Source organism: Phoenix dactylifera, chromosome 16, assembly GCF_051530095.1.
Source record: "Phoenix dactylifera cultivar Ajwa chromosome 16, Ajwa_hap1_PhDact_Kaust_v1.1, whole genome shotgun sequence".
Taxonomy (NCBI): domain Eukaryota; kingdom Viridiplantae; phylum Streptophyta; class Magnoliopsida; order Arecales; family Arecaceae; genus Phoenix; species Phoenix dactylifera.
The window spans coordinates 20,194,025-20,213,122 of NC_143205.1; the positions used below are offsets into that span (position 1 = coordinate 20,194,025).

Consider the following 19,098-nt stretch of genomic DNA (forward strand, 5'->3'; position numbering starts at 1 on the left):
TATAATGACACTAAAATTTGATGAAGAGATGTGAAGGACGTGCACAACATTAAGAACAACCATTGTTGACTCTCCATCCTTTTTTGGCCAATATTTTATCTATATGAAATTTGTTCATCAAAACTACCACACAAAAAAATTTGCTTTCTCTAGCACACTAGCCTATCAACATGTTAACAACATATACTTGGCTCCTTGGTTATTTTCTCTATGTGCTTGGTTCTTTGGTCCCTCTCTCTCTCTCAAATTTTGTAAAATAACAAATAATAGTATATATGGAGGGCTAGGATTGGGTGGGGAGCTATGCTTGCGAGACATGCTAAGCCACTAATCTTTAATTGACATGTGGCTTTTAGTTTTTTTTTCTATGGTTGAAAACTACTAAACGTTGATCATATTGTGTTTGCGGACAAAAGGTACCTGCAGTGTGAACTACAATTCACAGCTTTTAAATTTTGGGCCCTCTTTGAGTTAGACCACCAAGTGCTTGGTTGAATGGTATCTCCCCTTGCCATTTGGGTAGAAGGGTGGGATTCGATTCGAGTTAGGGTCAGCCCCTAAGGGTGAGGCATTATTAAGATAGAAGATATTGAAATTAGCCTCTCCTGATCTATAGAAGAAAAAAAAAAAATCCTCTTCGAACTAGATGTAAGACCTATATTGGCCATTTGTAGTTTATGATCTCCATGCAAAAGTGCATCTAACAAATCTCTGTACCATTTTAGGCCTTTACCATAGAGTTAAAAGCCATGCTTGATAAGGTGGTTATCTTGAGTGGGTTTTTGACTTTGTTTGATTTGTTGGCTTAGTGTGTTATGATATTTATGTGACCGAAATGCAGTGTCATGCTAGAGATTACTAACCTAAGCAACCTAGGGGAGCCAAACTTCTTTTTTTCAGTTGAAGCAGGACAAGTAAGGAGGGACCAAAAGTTCCTGCTCTTGTATGATCCATCCAGCAATGGCATTAAGATACTACTGTGTAGATCGCGACGCCTTGATAAATCGAGTATTATTCTGCTGAAAAAGAGAAAGTAATCTATCCTTGATATATAGATAATGCACCAACATGATTGCTTTCAACTCACAGTTTAATCATTCTGATCCACAACTGATGTCATGTGTTTGCAAATTTCATTTGGCCCATGGTAGGAACATGCTATTCAAACAATTGATGATTCAATGACCTAGCGAAGTCGATTACATGGTTCCATTCACATTGTCGTTCCTCCGACTGTTTATTTCTGAAATTAATCATGTATTTTGAGAGTGTTGAGGGGAATCTAGGAGTGTTATAGACAATGTGAATGATTTCATCATGTGATTTCATTTATGAATTACAAACATGAGTATGAGAACCCGTGCAGGTATATGTTTAGTCCTATATCGATTATTCATTGGAGAAATATTGGGTAGTTATATAGGACTAAGAAACCCCTAAAAAATACTTTTCTACTAACCTTAATGGATAAAGTCTTAGGCTGTGACAATTAGTGTCACACGCTAATAAACAATAAGATAAAGGACAAGATCAGGCAGAAGGACTTGATGCTAGGCATTCCCCATCATAGATGTATGAGGAGAACTCCAGTTAGATCTTCTGTCATTGCTAGGGATGGATGTTCAAGGCTATGCTGTAACACTAGAGTTGTCCCACATGAGGCTCACTAGGCATGGAACAAGAGAAGTGTAAGTTAAAATGGATCCAGTCATGCGGTTGGAGAGTCCCATTCAGAAACCTGCTGTACCCTTTGGCTAGATCTCATTCAGACCTTTCCTCCTCCCATTTATCATTTTTTAATTTGAAGGAACAAATCAACAATGGTCTGAAGTACCTATACATACGTTGGATATATAATATAAAGGAGAGGACATGAAGGCTTTCCTTTTTTTTCTCTCTCTCTCTCTTTGCTGAGAGTCATTAAGGCTTCCTTGGTGAAGCATAAATGAGAGAATACTCACCTCTGCGGATGGTGGTGTTCTAAAACTCAACCAACAAATAATGTTTTTCTGGGAGTAAAGCGACGAATCCGGTAAATGATTGAGGGCGACCACAAGAGGTATGATGAGGAATGAGGTGTCTGGCCTTCTAATGGCGCATGCTTGTCTATAGTAATAAAACCCCCAAGCAAGCTCATAAAATCTTGGATGGGCCACAAGACCTTTGAATCAATCATAGACTTCTCTTTTAATAGGCAACAGCTTCGACACATTATAATGTACCACATGCATTGTATCTTGGGGCCATGTGTATTTTGGTTGCGTGTAAAGACTATTCTGAATATAATTTCTGATCATCATTTCATTAGAGTCAGTGCACTTCGAGTTTATATAATGACCATCATACCATTATATGGGTCCTCTTTTAACTGTTTGGGAGGCCTCCTGCTACACCACAATATATATGCATACATACATACATACACACACACATATATATGTATACACACACACACACACACACACACACACACACACACACACACACACACATATATATATATATATATATATTGATAGAGGGCTTTGATACAATGGTTCTGTTTAGTCATTGCTTTGTTATACGAACTGTTGTGCAATGAGAATAGCAGCTAATATTTTACAAAGTTGATGAGCATTTTTTTAAATTCAGATGTGCTATCACTTGAGAAAAAGAACTAGTAGCGTTCATTTAAGCAAAAAAACAACATTACTTTTTTGTTATCATTTAATATTTTCTGTTATAGCGACTAATGATGACACATTTATAACAGCAAATATTTTTGTTTCAGAATAAATTCAGAGAGTATATTTGAAACCTCGTTTTGACTGTGAGAATGTTTAATGTACTATTGGTTCAAGATGATCGTACGTGTCTGCAAGATGGCAAGAGCTTTGTTAAGAACAGTACCTCGAATGTTAGGTTAGAGAGCAGGTGTGGTAGGTTTGGAGATGGCAGATGGTTAGTGGGTAACTAGGTACAGAGTATGGCAGCAGAGGATGATAGCTTACTTCTAAGATAGCGAGACACAAACCTAAACAATTAACCTTTCTTAATCATTATCATATCATATTTAATATATGAGATCTGTTTTTCGAAGAAAAAAAATAAGTCAATGAATTAAAATGCACAGATTGGTCCTTCTCTTTATTTGGAGTCCAGATTGGGTTTGGACTTGCTTCCGAATCCCACTTCTGTTTTTAGTTTCAAATTCTGCGATCCTTATCAGTTTCATTCCCTAGGCTCTTCAGAACACCAATCAAATTCATGCAAATATATAGTGCATCTGTCAAGTGTTTTTTTTTTTTTTTTTTCAATCTTCAAACTGGCTTGATTGAGTAAATATCTACTGTAACTAGTGTAATTTTTTTTCAATTCACTTCCAGTTTCTTCTCTCAAAAAAAAAGATAAATATCTACTAAAAAAAGCAGTAAGTGGGAAAAATGTTCACTTTTCAAACTGCATGAGCAAGGATAGTTTTGCAAACAAAACATTTTCATTTCTATTCCTCCAAATTCGATCTTCATCTTTTTCTTTTTTGATTGCTGAGGTTTTGTATACCTTTGTTTTCCAAAATTTTTCTTCCAATTTCATATTCAATGTGGAGAATGCATAGAGGGAAGCCACACCTTTGGGAGTTTCTATTACAATGTTAGAGATAATGCTCATTGTTGTGGTGATTCCAGTGAACATTACTGTCAGTCAATAATGCTCCATTCACTATATGTGTGTCTTTGACTGTGTACATATGTGTATATGTATGTGCAACAACAGGGAACTCAACTACTGTAAATTGCTGTCTTATAATGATGGTATGAATATAGGCTATGATGAGTTTTTTTAGATTGTACCATGAGTTGTTATATTATTTCTAGTTAGTTATGAGAATCTGATGGATGGAGCAGAACATTTAGTCCACTCACACTTATCATTTATTTAATTTTGAAGGTCATGCTAGTGCCTTGCCAATTTCTCTATCTGAATCACTACAGCTTGTTCTCTTTCAATTTTTCTTTTCAACAATGATTAGGTGTTTGGTATGGTAAATTACACTTTAGTATCTGAGTAAGACCTGTTTCTGACTTCTAAAGAGCCTGTAGGATAGGAGAGGCACTATCCACCTTGGTTCAGTACTTTCAAATTACATGCTTTAATTTAATTGTTGAAGCCGTGTCGGTGAGTGATCAAAATACTACCAAAATCGTTACATAAAATAGATATTAGAAAATTAGACACCATCATGTCTTATATTCTCAAAGTGACATATCAACTACCTCATGTTTCCTTCATAGAAGGAGAAACTAAGACAAGATTAGGATATGAAATGCCGTTTCTACCAAAAAAAAAAAGAAGACAAGATTAGGAAAAAAAATGAAAGCGTTTCCTTCCTTTGGTTTGGTTGGAGGGCTGAGTCCAATGGAATGATGATTGCACTTTTGTCAGTAGTTTTAATGACAAAAAAAAAAGGGATTGCGGGGGTCAAAGCATATGGGATGGAGTATGAAATCCCAGTCCATTAGACCATGTAATTTCCTGTTATAATTAGATTGAATTAGCATTGGTGCGTTTCAGCTTCAACTATAATTATGGTCATTTTCTAATAAAAAGAAATATTTCCTGTCAATTATTGTCAGGCCTAGTGTTAAGGTTGGTATGACTTGATAATTTCTAGATATGAATGATCCTAAGTAGAACCAATTAGGTTTCTCCAGCCAATTAATTAAAGTAATTCTCAGTTTTATAGCAAAAGTTTTTCTTTTTTCTGTTTTCTTCTCTCTTTTTTTTCCTGAAGTCAAAACTTTTATATGTTTGATGCATTTACATAAAAGCATGTATGTTCATCAATAGGAAAAGGGCTTGGCCTGATGTCATGGGACAATTAGATGGTATATTGCATCGCAGGTCCTTAAATCCGGGTTGAGAAGTGCACAAAATCCAGTTTTTTAATGTTCGGATCATTTACATCATTTATGATCTGTGTTTCACGGACATTATTGCATGTTTAATGCACATGATCAGAATATCAAAACCATATTTTGCACATATCTCAATGCAGATCCTTGCATTGGAACATGAAATGGTTCTGTGTGCGTCAGAATCCTTATCACATACTGCAACCAGCAGCTAAGAAGGATCCAAGTTTCGCATGCCTGCCTCGGCTCACCACAAGCTTTGTTGATCAAGATTATAGGTTCTTGTGGCTCTATATCTCAACCAAAAAGGATTGCTTGGCGAGACCGTTATGGAGATGGATATCAGTTGATTGGCGAGACTCGCAGACTAGTTAGAAAGATAGTCATTTCAGGCAGCACATGTATTTCAGGAGACAAATAGAGCTGCAGATTGGGTTGCCTCCTTTGTTGCTCGGCACTCTGAAGAGTTTATCTGGACTAGGGCCGCTGATGTTCATTTTTTCTTACACCACTTTCTTTCTTTTGACTTGGCTGATTGTACCCATTTGAGAGCTATATAAAATACCGTTTTTACCAAAAAAAATTATATAAAATATAAAATAAAAAAGAGTAGCTTGGCCCAAGAGACTCTCGTCACTACGAGATTGGGAAAGATCATTAAATATATGCAGTTTTATTCTCACATTATTTATATCTCGATTTCATAATATATAAGTCACAACGAAGCAATTTTATTATTGCACCAAAATTTGCCCGCCCTCACAATTAGGGATCGCAATGCTTAACTATTTAATCTGTCTAATTTGGTTTAAACATTATAAATCAATTTAAATTATCTATTTAATAAAATGGTGAGTTTTAAGTTTAGATTTTTGATCTATTTAATAATCTAATCCAGCTACCGCCTCTACTGAGGAATCACAACGGACCAATATGGGTTTGTATTTATTATGGCCCCAAAAGGTTCCCACTACTGTTTTCGGACAAACGATCTCACGCACTAAAATACTCGTGAGATGCGTTGGGCGCCTCTTCTTTCACAAGGAGGAAGACGTGCGACATTAACACTTGTAGGAGAGCTGGGAGCGGCATCAAATGGAAGCATGGAAGGTGCGTGCGGTGAGCTTGGCGAGGGGTGATGGTGGGGCCTGTAAAGGATTGTGATTGAAGCCGGTGTTCATGCCTTTCACGTGTGGTGGGGAAAGAGCCTCACGCCTACCTTGCATTCCCAGACAGCGAGATGTAGTGTAGGTGAAAAGAAGAGAATGTTTGGTTTGGAGTTTGGAGTGAAAGCCAAGGTTTTGCCTTTGGCATGGAAAGATTGATGAAGGTGGGGAACTTAGCTTCTTTCAAAGTCATGCTCTCTCCATGGTACGTAGTAACGAATCTATCACGGCCCAAAACGTTTTCCAAAATGGCTAGCCGGAAGATATTATTTAGGTTCCTTGATCCTGTATAAGTGCCCGCATGGATCCTCACATACTCTCCCTGTTCAAGTCCTGACATCCTCGTCGGGCTAAGAGTTCAAATGATCGGCTCGTGGTCAACCCCAATGGATCCGTGCTGCAGTGTTCTCTAGTTCACATAGGTTATGGGCTAGGTACGCTCTGATACCATTTGTCACAACCCAGGACCTTTTCCAAAATAGCTAGCCGGAAGGTATTATTTAGGTTTCTTAATCCTGTATAAGTATCCAAGATCTACCCAGCGAATAACCAATGTAGGACTAAACACACGCTTGCACGGATCCTCACAGATTCTATTTCATCTGGTACCTTCATACAGGTGCTGGTTAGTCACACAAGAAATTCTTCGTCAAAAGTGACATCAACGTGGAGTTTCCTAGTTCAACCAACCCCACATTCATTGAGCCAGATCGTGTTCTTACCAATCCTTTCGATATTATTTTAAGTCTACGGTTGCTACGTACCACTGTAAGAACCCTTTACTACGTATCACATCAGCTATATACTGGGTAGATTTTAGGTGCTTATATAGGGCTAAGAAATGCATGGCATGTTTAAAATTTTAAAAATGCTGCAACGCAGAGAGATCTCACTCATCCATTTGTAACTGTCCTATTACTCCTTGATTTGTCCAGCTTCGTAAAGCAAATTAAGCAGGAAACAATATCTAAAGAGCAATGCGATGACAATGAAATTGTTAGATTTTCGATCTTTTTTTTTATAAAAGAAAAAGAACAAAAATAAGCATTCAGAGCTTCAAGCAAGGGTGATCACCAAGCACATGATTTCTTGTCATCTTATTTGCCATAATAGAACTATGCATCAATTTAAAACAATTTTGTATTCTAGAGATGCTGTTTAAAACTTGTAAAGACTCGATGTTATCTTATTAGTTTACTAATTTAAAAGTCTTGGAGGAATGATTTCATTTTGATAGCCATCATTCTGCTATCAAATGAGCACTAAAGGGACTTTGCAGCCACTTGGTGCTGAAAGGTTGGTGGGCCCAATTCCACCCGAGACAGGCAGGTTGCCCATGCTCATCGCTGGCAGCCAGTTGAGGATGCTGGTATTGCATTCTGGAGCTGGCAAGGAAGCTGCTACCATGAGACAAACAGGTAAGGCTTAGAACTTCCAGGCTACAGAAGAGCTGTGGGAAGTGCTCTGTCGATTGGTATCGATGAATAGCTGCTCTTGCCGGTTGGATTGCTGATGAATGTTACTTTTGCCAAGCATTTCTTTTGTCAAATCTTCTTTCCAAGCGGCTGCACCATTCAAATAAATTTTTTATGATTCCACAACATGGTTCCTTCAATAGAGGATCATATTCTTGTGATCGCAGACTTCAGTCATTTTCTCAAGCACATGTAGAGCAAGACATGACTTTGTTATCAATTCATTAGTCAAGTTGTAGAAACCGACTGCTTTTTGTAGATATTAAGAAAACATGTAGGAGAGATGGGCCAGGGGTTTAAGGTCTAGCTTTGAAACTGATATATAGGCTTGTGCTTACGAGCATTAGAATTCCTCTCTGTTTTTGTTAATTCACCAGCATTAATGAATACAACGCATCAAATCCTACGACGCATTAATATCATTCCAGCAATAACACCTTTATTTGATAGAGCTTCTCATGTCCTAATCGGATTACTGTGCACATAATGTACAAATATCAGAAAAGGGAAAAAGAGAGAGAAAAAGAACCTGCTGATCCATTTGTGATACAAGAATGAGAAAAATGTATGAATACAAAATATGCAGATTGAGGCTCTTAGATTTATTTACTTTGGCAGAGATGGGAAAAATTCTATCTTTGTTTGTTTTCCCATCAGCTTGATGTAGAGACCTCCGATTTGCCTTTGGATATCTTCAATCATTTCCTTGCACTGAATACTTCTGGTCATCACAAAATCCACAAAATCACCGGCCTACTGCTTTACATTTGTTGAACATCCTGTGAAGAGAACACGACAGATTACATATACATATATTGGTAATATGCCACCTTGGACCTCCCTCAAGATCAAGCCTTTTGGAGAGGGATACCAACCAGTGGACCCAAGCCCTGTTGGTCCCTGAAAGAGACTAGTGCACTTTTATTTAGCCAAAACAAAGAAACACTTACTATGAAAAATCAGTCATCCCAACAACAATTGTATAATTTTATTCAATCCAATGCTATCAGTTTATTAGATTTATGCTGCTAGCAATCTGGTGTCGGAGTAATTACAAGATGAATGCTAAATCAACATTACCATGTACATCGTAACCTTTTAAGTCATGTTTAAAACAAGTTTAGGATTTTGCTTAGTCTACACCCACTACCAGCAGGTCATATATCATGTGAGTCGTGCATGCACATCCCATCTTTATACTATGCATATCTAGCATTATTCTACATTGACATGACAATGATTGCACATGATATTATGGTATGCAGAAAAATACATTAACAAAACAATGTTGTCAACTTTTGAACAGAAAAATACAGGGCAAGCAACAGTCACCGTTTCTGGATAAAGCATACACATGATACAATGGTATACATGCACACAATGTACAACAAAAAACGGCTGGAGCCTTTGCATGCTTCTGCTGCTCTCTCTCTCTCTCTCTCACACACACACACATCAAGTAAAAGAAGCAGATAATTTAATTAACAGAAGAAAAATGCTGATGCGCACTGCTTCGGATTGGGTGCTGATGTGGCACTCACAGGATGGCCAGATCGCACTCAGGTCCCCTCTACCTCTTGCATTTGCCATGTAGGACGGGTGAATGGAGCAGTGTGCGGTAGCAGCGCTTTTAAATGAAATCGATGAGACTGCAGTACCACTAGCTGCTATCTTCACAAAGCTCGATATCCGGTATAGCATGATATGCGTCCAGACTCCAGAGTAGTCTCAGGGGCTGCATCTAGTCATGCCAAGTTCATTCCAAGGTGCTTCTCAAAGACCTAAGACCCCTGCTCGAGGACACGAGTCACAATGCCCACGGCGATGGTGCTACCTGAGGCTCTTAGAAATGCTCTTCCAAGAGCCCGACAGACTGAGAATTCTTCCACACAAACTGTTCCATCCAGTGCCACCTGAAATAGGAAACATGATCAATATATGGATTCAGTTGTCATCTAGTAGCGACTGTTAATGAAAGTAATGCATCTGAAAACAGCCAAGCCCAACATCAGAAAATTACATATATGACATCGATTGTCATCGGCTTTACCAACAAAGTTAACACGCGTAACATCATCTTACCTCTATTATAGCACTTTGTCTAGCTGTTAGGATCCGTGGTGCATTTCTTGAGACCTTGCCACTTTTCTGATCTAATAACGATAAGATTTTCGTGACTCTTGCAGCCTCCTTGGCATGATGTATGTGAATCTCAACCTACGTTTTACCTTGTCCTCAAAATATGGAAGAAAAAAAAAACCACCTTAAAAGAAAATAAGCTAGGTTGGGTTACTAACCTGTGAGCCAACCAAAATTGGTGTCACAATGTCCAGAACAAGAATCTTCAGCTCTAAACTAGATGCAACAGTCACAGGGAGATCTGGGTGGCACAGCACCCCACCAGGCATCACATGGCCGGCATCAATGCCTTGCAAACTGACAGCCACATTATCTCCAGCTTTTGCTATAGTGCAAGGACAATAATCCCGCTGGATAGTTTGTACTGTAGCTAAATCTCCCGAAGGCATAACTAGAACCTGAAACCAAACCGCGCTACATCAGCAGAGGCAGGACTCCAAGGTTTATTGTTATCTGAAATGATTTTACCAGAACATATTTCATAAGAATCGAGCCTTCCTTGTTTCATGAATATCATCCCTTTTACGGCCAAATAAAACAAAAGATACTTCAATTTCAGGTGGTAGCATGAAACACCTAGTACCATTAAGTATGGATTTGAGTTCCTACAAAGCTAAGTCATTCCAGGCAAGGTTCGAAATCTTGAATTATGAGTCCTTTCAGGTGAAAAGAAGAAAATGAAGGATTCAGATGGAGCATATCGAATGAGGGGAAAGAAACAGAATAAATAGAGTAAAATTATGGCCATGCATTTTGCCATCGTGCATGTGTTCTTAGCCAGGACTTCCAAAGGTGAAAATTATGTTTATGAATTCATAACAAACCTCACCATCTGTTTTCATATCTCCAAGTGAGTCAAGGTAGTTGCAATGCAACAAACCCTTCCCCCAAGAAAAGCCATCTAAAATGATGCACATTTTGAGGCAATAAGGTTACATATATGAAACTTAGATCAAAAATATCGCAACATGCAAGATAAGATGGATCTGATTAACTTCAATCTGTCAGTAAAGTATCACCAGAACTAAAAGCCTTACATATCCTTTACCATGCAATGTGGTCAAGCTGACTCTTCTTTATCACATTTATCCACAGATGATGTCCCCTTATTTTGGCTCCCTGAGATACAAGCATAAACCAAATAAGCTAGGTCCGACCTCTTCAATTTTACATTATCCACTCTTATCCCCATGAAATCACAATCTGATGCTTTTTAAATATATTGAATACACTAATCCCAAGTTTGAGTTGAGGGGTGGAAAAGGGTCTGTATCATTGAAGCTGAAGAACTGTTAGAGTAAATAATAGAATGGATCTCGATTTGATCTTTTCATATTATTTCTAAGAAAGGTAGCCAACTTAATGTAACTGTGCTGTGAAATGGACATGGGTTGGCTAGGGCATCTGTAGAGCAACATGAGAAGATGGTGCTCATTAGCATCAACAAGTAACATTGATTCTCACACCAAGTAGAAAGATGACAATGTAAACACTAGCTCAATGGGATAAGAAAATCTTGTTACAGCTTAGACTGCAAGTACTTCCATAGTAGAGAAAAAAATGACCTCATAGAAACAACACTAAGAATGAGAGTCAATACTTGATTTTGCACCAACTAGAAAGAGTATAGTTATTAGTAGTTTGTTCTCTGGGAGGTTATAAATGTGGCGAGCCATATGACCAAAAATAGAATAGAAAAAATAGTGAATAAGGTGTGCAAGGTAAAAAGCATCAGTAGAAAGTCAAATGTTTTCTTCAACAAACATATCTAGAAGTAAGATGCAATATACTTCAAGTTCAATGACCATATGTTACCTGATAGAGTGCATTTATGTGTCAAAGAAGGGTCTCAAACAGAACATGCATATCCACCAAATTCCTCAATCTAATACCTAAGAGTTCCTTCACAGTAAGGCTAAAATGTGGCATGCTATGTAGTTCTTTACATGAAGGAATATTTTAAATGGTCTTATGATGGTTCCAAAGATGCTTTTACTTTGCATATCCTAACTAGATTCTTTTCTGGTCAAACAGTATTGCAAGTTTGCAACTGGTCATGATAAGCTAAAATATAAGGTTTCATTGCCTACAAAAGAGAAAGGGAAGGAGACACATCTATAACATGATCAAAAAAGGCTCACACACCTTTGAACTAGCTCGAAGAGCTCCGAACTCCAATTTACCACAAACCGCCACTTGCCCCACAAAATGTGATATAACAACATCACATATAGGCAGAAGAAGTGGCTTTGAAACATCTCGTTGTGGAGGCTTTAAAGAATCTATGGCATCCAACAGACAAAAGCCTTGATACCTGCAAAGTACCATTTTTCAATATATAAGAGAAAACAAATATAACAAGAAATACTTCATGACAATTTAAAGAGCCTAAATAAATTAAGGTGCAATGTTCATACTCTCTGAAGTCTACAAATAAACAATGGAGACTTTAGTTGCAATTAAAAGATTTCTGAGTAGTTCGTAAAAGGAAAACTTAATAAATGCCACAACAATAGAAAGACAAACAAATATCAAACAATACATTAAGCTATCAAGTATCAACAACCCTAAATTAAACACCTAGAAAACAATTTGTTTTTGTATCCACAATATCCATAAATAATGAGCCAACCCACCCTGACAACATTGACAATTTTTACTTAAGTACTGTAACGACACCAATGTTAATTGAATAAGAAAGAAAAATCAAAGATCTTTGGTCGTACTGATATGAATCTTTGATAACCAGAAGAATATTTATTCTACTTCTAATCTGAAAACAAGACAACATGCATCACACAAGTGCATCATTTTAATTCAATTACATTCCTTGCTGTTTGTGTTTAAATTCAAAGAATTCCTCCTTGTCAGCACCCTCTTAACAAATCAAATACATGGTGTCTTTGCTTCTGAAGTTTACATTAATAAGTTAGGGGATGATGTAAACAATCAGAATTAAAGAATTGCAGCAGCAAAACAAAAAAGGGGTTCAGAGTCAAAACGGCCTAAAAGTCAAAACAAACAAACAAAAAAAACAAATATAGAAAAGACAAAAAAGGAAGCTGGCCTTCTATTTGTCAGCATTAAATTCTCCAAGGACACAATGACATTACAACTAATGAGCATATACGCACATGCATCTAGCACAAATTACAAGAAAAGCAGAAATACGAGAAAAAAAATTATATATAGCTAACATACCAAGAAGACAAACGAACATCTGAAGCAGTCGTTACCAAATTTTGATTTTCCATGGCGCTCAGAGGAATCCATGCCACTGATGATTCCTTGAATTTACAAGAACATAGGAAAAGGCCAAGTTGCAGTTTTATGAAATCAAACCGTTCCTTGGAGAACTCCACTAAATCCATCTTATTAACAGCAACAATAATTTGCTCAACACCAAAGCTCCTAATGAGTTGTGCATGCTCTTTTGTCTGTCCCACACTATTACCACCCATACCTGCTTCAAAGGAACCTACAGAAGCATCAACGACAAGAACAGCAGCATCTGCTTGTGTAGCACCAGATATCATATTTGGAACAAAATCTTTGTGGCCTGGGGAGTCAAGTAAAACAACACGAAATTTTTTTGAGTCAAAATAGGCAACAGCCACTGTCATTGTAATACCCCTTTGCCTCTCCTCAGCGCTCTCATCCATTGCCCATGCATAGGCAAAGGATCCTTTTCCCTGCAATCAGAACAGTTGTTGACCTATCAGCTACCACAGGTATGTGTCCATAACACCATATGAACCACTCAATTAAGTGCTACAGATATTTCTCCATAAGATGCAGTAAAACTGGTGCCCATCAGATTAAGCCTGTCAAAAGTCAACACACCTTTTCCTTAGCTTCCTTCTCATTTTTATGCATTTGTTTCTTAGATATTCGCCCCAGAAGATGAAGCAATCTTCCACATAATGTGGATTTCCCAGAATCAACATGGCCAACCTAAAAGGGTATTAAGACGATCAATTTAATGCATGAAAAATTGGCAGCAGCAATCAGATGTGAACAATGGAAGATGAAAACATTAAAATCACGATGCATTACTAATAGATAGCTTACAACTGCAAGATTTAATTGACTTGATATTCCTTGTTCTTGGTCAGATAACATCCATTTTTCTGGTTTGTACTGGACATTTCTACTAGCTTTTTTACTTCTATTATCTTTAGAGTTCTTATCCAATTTCAACCGATGCAGATCATCAGCGATAATTTGTGGTGCGTCTTCATAATCCCTGGAATTGCTACTCTCACTCACGTCAATATGATTGTCTTTAGATGATGAGGCAGATGAACTGTTAGACACTTCATTAACTGGTAAAAGATTGACTATCTCCTTCTTCCCAGTGATGTTGGATGAAGCCTTTGTAGATCCTAATGGCACTGAATCAATGGAATAACAGTAAAAGAGAAACAGTAAGTAAAGCATGGATGGATAGATCAATAAAATGTATAATCCCATTGGACCGTAGTGATGAGCAGCATTTCATATATAAGTAATGGACCATTTGGCATATTTTTGCACCGAGCATAAAACAGCTGGACAGAAGAGAACTGTGCATGATCTTAAGATACATTATTCATTAATCATGGTCACAGAACTAGAACAAAATTACAGAAAACACATTGAATTACCTAGGACACCAGACTGCACTAAAAATACCAAAATCAGGCAATAAGCAATTTTGCATCAAAAAGCGCAATCCCCAAGTTAGCTCAATAGAATAAAATGCCCCTGGATCTTGGCTGACCACTAAAAATTTAAGTATATGGATGGAAATTTAGTAATATATGAGGACCAATTAAACAGCCAATCTGGCAAATTCTCAGCAAATGATTTTCTGAATGATATACCTTTGGGGAAATTTCTTGCAGCATTCTTGCCAGAAGAAACTATATCATCTGGTGATGGCGTATCAAATTTGAAAGGGGCTGTCAAAATCAACATAAATTTATCAGTTCTCACATTATGGATGGGCATCTGATACACTGAAACATCAAAAAGCAAAGCAAATGCACAACCTTGTGATTGCAATAAATGTGCACAATATGGCGGTTTCATTACTTTATCGCCTCATATACCTAATGGTGCATTATAGTATAATATGATCCAGTGTGCAGCCTAGTAATTTTATATACCTTTCTGCTAATCTCTCTCCCCTCCTCTATCCACACCCTATTCAATTTTGTTGCTGCTTTTATCTAGAAAAGGCATGTCCCTGATCCACAACCACCACCACCTTCACCTTTACCTCCAAAATCGCTGCTTCACCTTCTCACCACATGAATTAGTAGCAGGAATCTTCTGCTCTGGGTGCTGTACTGGCTTCAAAATCCCCCTAGAAATTCGTCCACATTGTGCTTTGTCATTTAAAAAAAATAAAAAGTCCACTTCCCAGCACCGCATCTGCACCCGCTTCCGGTAACTAAGCACATGATCCATCACAACCAGCCCACAGACCCCACTAGCCAGGCCTCCCTTCCAGCAGGGAATTAGAGCAGGTCTTGGATCAGGCAGAGAAACTGCATCGCTGAATAAAGGCTTAAAAGAGAGATGATAGGAGAAGGACGGACGCAACTAATTTCATCCCTATAGAACCATAATTTATGGTTTCAAGAACCTAATAAAAGATTGTAGTTATATTGTATTGCATATCACATAAGATGAAAAACATTTCAATTGAAAAGAAGGATTTAAGGTTCTGTGATCAATCTCTAAATATCATAACAGACCTATATTAATCGAGTGGTTGCAATGTGGAGATGTAAACGTTTTCTGGTGATCATTAAAATATGCTTCAATACATCCTTTCTCATGAGATTTAACGGCTTCTTTGGCAAGAAAAATATCAGAGATGACAGCTGGTTTGGGCATCTGATGAGGCGATAGAGCAAACAGAGACCTTGCCATTACGGAAGCTCTGGAATCCTTGGACTTGCCATAAACTGAAGGAAACATGGCAATTGTCTCAGTAGGATACAGAAGGACAGATAAAAGAGTAATAAAGCATCATAAAGGTCAGCCTCCATGCTCAATGAAATAAAAGAGTAAGTTGATTTCATTATCATGACCTCTAAAACATAGAAAAAGAAAATACCTTTTTCTCCACTATCATTGTCAATAATGCCAGTGGAATCCCGAAAAACTCCACAAGTGTCACAGGACAATAAGCTTTCATCATTATTGTTTGTACAAATGGAGCAATGCCAAAACCCAGGCTTGCCAGTTGGTTTATCTAAAAGGGGTAGCTTTCCTACAGAGGCTGTAAACAGAAGCAAATGAGAATAAGGAGACAAATTTTCTTTCATGAAAAAGTTCCTGATTACAATCTTTTAAGGAAGTCATGGTACATATAAATTAATCAAGTAAGGATAAAAATTAAAACAAAATAGAATTAGGCAAAATTTTCTGTGCTTTGATGACAAGGGATCTGTTTAAAAGGGAAAAAATGCTGAGTTTTAATAGCCTTCCTATGAGAGGATAAGTGTTATAAAAGCTCAGGGTGGAATAACTAAGTTGACATATAGCGCGCAACTAAATGAGAATAATGAGATAATACATAGTTGGGATTTAAAATAATGTTAATAGGCTACCGGTGGACTTCATATTGCACATACAATAAACCAGCATACCTTAGAAATCTTATCATCTTCATCATCAAAACAAAAGAAGAAGAAGAAGTAAGCATGATGTTTCAAACATTCGAAGATAGGTTGTCTAGGTTAACCATGAGAAACCACAAAAAGAGTAATCTAATAGAGGATCAAGTTATGTTCTATGTATTGCAAGTAAATCCAAAGTTTGTTGCTTCTATAAACTACATGAAACATCTTCTCCACAACATCAGCAGCACCTCTGATGCATATGCTTCATGTTTTGGATCAAAATCTTATGATTCATACTCCGGATCTTACGATCCAGATCAAAATGGCCCTAAATGACTACGACCCCCTCCTTGGATCAGGATCAATGTAGGGCTATACATTCCCTTGGATCATAGATCCAGCAATGATTATGCTAATTATATATTAAATCATGGGCAAGTCCATTTTCTATAATTTATATGACTGTGGCTTTTAAATTAATTATCACAGTAAGTGTTGAGTAGTAAAATTAGCAAGTCTGTTATTAGAGTTCATTGTGTTAAAAATCAGATGTAAATAATTGTATTTTTACAGCCATACATCATAGGCTTGTCCAGTTTTTTAGAAAAAAATCATTCTACCTACAAGAATAAATTAATTGATGAGTTCATCTACTCTCCATCTGGAAGGATTGAGGCCTCAAACCCACAATGATGGAGACTCTATCTGAAGGATCCACACCGTTGATTATGACCTACATTACAAAAACTATATTAAAAAATCATGTCTTTTAGAGGTTGTTTGCCTATGCATCAAGTGGTCCAAAAAAAAATTTGGCTCTCTATGAATATTTTGTCTAATATATAATTTGAACACATTCAAATCTATCAAATTCTGATACATACATGTTTTATGATATGTAGATCACAATCAACGGTGCTGATTTTTAATTTACATATCCTATAATATAATTTGTTATACTAACACTATTACAACCATTGGTGATTGTGCCCATTTGATGTATGGGCAGGAGGTTTCCAAAAACATGATAGTTCTTATGATGTAGATCATGATGGATGGTATGGATTCTCAATTTAGTATATCGGTTATCAACTTTGAGTCAGTGTAGGATTGACGCTTTAATCCTTCCAAAAGAAGAGTAGACTAACTCTAAATTGATAGATAATATATAAATTTCCTAAATAATCAAACAAAACATTTGTTTCATTAGACATGCTCTATATGGCCTATATCATTTAAAACTATAGTTGTTGTATGTATGGCCTTTTATTCTCCATTCATTTACTTTATAGTTAACTTATACTTCCATTTTCACACTTCTTTGATATCTAAAAACTTCTAAAAGAAATAAAAAAAAGGAAAAAAACTCACAATCCATGAAATTATCCACAATACAATCCAGTCGAGCCCCCTCTATAATTTACGACTAGATCCCGATCTTAACAACATTGCCAAGCATTTTTAGTCATCGTAATTGTCCCTCGCAAAAGAGATAGAAAACATAGACTACACCACATTTCTAGAGGCATTTTAAAACCTAGCCAACTCCAGCATGCAGGATAGAAAAAAGAATCAAGCAACAGTACACCGGAGAAAAATGGCAAGAGCATGTTATGGGCTACAAGATTAGCCTATTTCATAAGTTTTATGTAAATAAATAGATTAAGAAAAGAAGTAATTCTTAGACTAAGTCACTGCCATCACCTTCCATATCATTACCATCATCATATTCATCATAGATGTCATAGTCAAGTTCATAATTTAGTTTTCGAAGCATATCCCTGACAAATAAAACAAGGAAAAAAATAAATCAGATTACTAACATGTGAAGAAGAGTAATTACCAATAGAGGGATGAGCAATATTGCAACGAGAATAATCGAAATAAGCAACACACTATATCTATTTTTGAGAAGAAAGAGAGGGGAAAAAAAAAACAGAACACATAGGAGGAAGAGATTTTCATCCCATTACCAAGAAGGTGAGGAAGAAGGATGCGCAGACAGAGAAACTAAAACACAATAAAATTGATAAAAAGTGAAGAACATACAATTATGTTTCCTTATGGGGTCACCACTACAATATAGCAAAGTTTTCGTATCTTCCACATTTTCTTTTCCTTCTGTTGTGCTTGATCAGTTCGATGATTTCTAAAAGTAGTACAAACTTAAGAAACCAATTAAGCAATCCGTGTTTTGCACGTTTTACAGAATGTTTCTTCCCCTTACTGCTTCATACGCACAGAATTGTCATTGAATTAAACTCATCGAATCTCTTTTTTTCATATATTTAGTCCTGAAGCCCAGGAGAGTGCAAGAATTTCATGGTTTCAAAAGTAATAAGCTTAAAAGGAATCGAATTACGGACCAAAATACTGTAACCCAGAGCTGGTTTATTTATGCTCCTTTGCCCCTATTACGAAGCCGGATCTTGGAAACCCTAGATGATTTCTGACAAAAATTACAAGACAGAGAAAAATATGGAACCAAAAAAAAAGTTAGGGCAAGTGAAGAAGAACAAGGGATCGAGAAGTATACCGCCCTAACCTATCCGTGCCAAACTTTTTCATGGGGGAACGAAATCACGGATGATTCAAGAACTATGGCCTCGTCGCGCTAGCCTTCAACCGATCGATAAATGACGAAATCTAGCGTGTTGAGAGGAAAACCGGTTGACGGACCCGGCCCGGAGTCACGTCTAGTCCCAGTGGTCTAGATTCAGCCGCTTTGACAAATTATATATTATGTAATTAAGGGTACGGACGCCATCGAGCCAAATCAAATCAAATAACTACCATTCAACCTCGGCTT

The 19,098-nt window shown here is 37.1% G+C and overlaps 1 protein-coding gene and 1 long non-coding RNA gene across 17 annotated transcripts; both read right to left on the bottom strand.

The window, feature by feature from the left end:
* Positions 1 to 7,952: 7,952 nt before the first annotated feature.
* On the bottom strand, positions 7,953 to 8,312 carry LOC148699795 (uncharacterized). Its single transcript, XR_015973904.2, has 2 exons — positions 8,144 to 8,312; positions 7,953 to 8,008 (listed from the first exon to the last, which is right to left on the bottom strand). It is a non-coding gene; the product is annotated as an uncharacterized LOC148699795 (long non-coding RNA).
* Positions 8,313 to 8,785: 473 nt separating this feature from the next.
* On the bottom strand, positions 8,786 to 19,001 carry LOC103716341 (uncharacterized). Of its 16 annotated transcripts, none has more exons than XR_015973903.2 (13): positions 18,835 to 18,996; positions 17,994 to 18,070; positions 15,782 to 15,946; positions 15,417 to 15,629; positions 14,538 to 14,615; positions 13,744 to 14,066; positions 13,516 to 13,626; positions 12,874 to 13,364; positions 11,818 to 11,986; positions 10,721 to 10,791; positions 9,831 to 10,070; positions 9,616 to 9,750; positions 8,786 to 9,446 (listed from the first exon to the last, which is right to left on the bottom strand). XR_015973903.2 is itself a non-coding variant. In XM_088712241.2 (13 exons), exons 3-13 carry the CDS (start codon positions 18,064 to 18,066, stop codon positions 9,315 to 9,317), a joined length of 2,130 nt encoding a protein of 709 aa, XP_088568367.2. In that variant the 5' UTR covers positions 18,067 to 18,070; positions 18,656 to 18,738; positions 18,835 to 18,997; the 3' UTR covers positions 8,786 to 9,314. The 16 variants fall into 16 exon arrangements, 13 of the variants coding, with proteins under 13 accessions (XP_088568367.2, XP_017701186.2, XP_017701185.2 ...); XR_015973901.2 differs by having other exon boundaries at positions 18,826 to 18,996; XR_015973902.2 differs by having other exon boundaries at positions 10,710 to 10,791; positions 18,826 to 18,996.
* Positions 19,002 to 19,098: the final 97 nt, after the last annotated feature.

What these genes read in the sequence shown, in the direction of transcription:
- LOC103716341 (XM_008804303.5), bottom strand. Translation starts at nt 18,857, where the DNA reads ATGAAAAAGTTTGGCACGGATAGGTTAGGGCG. An exon ending in AGAAGGAAGCTAAGGAAAAG is followed by an intron (nt 13,365 to 13,515) that starts GTGTGTTGACTT and finishes TTCTGATTGCAG; the next exon opens with GGAAAAGGATCCTTTGCCTA. An exon ending in CTCTTCGAGCTAGTTCAAAG is followed by an intron (nt 10,071 to 11,817) that starts GTGTGTGAGCCT and finishes GTTTGGTTTCAG; the next exon opens with GTTCTAGTTATGCCTTCGGG.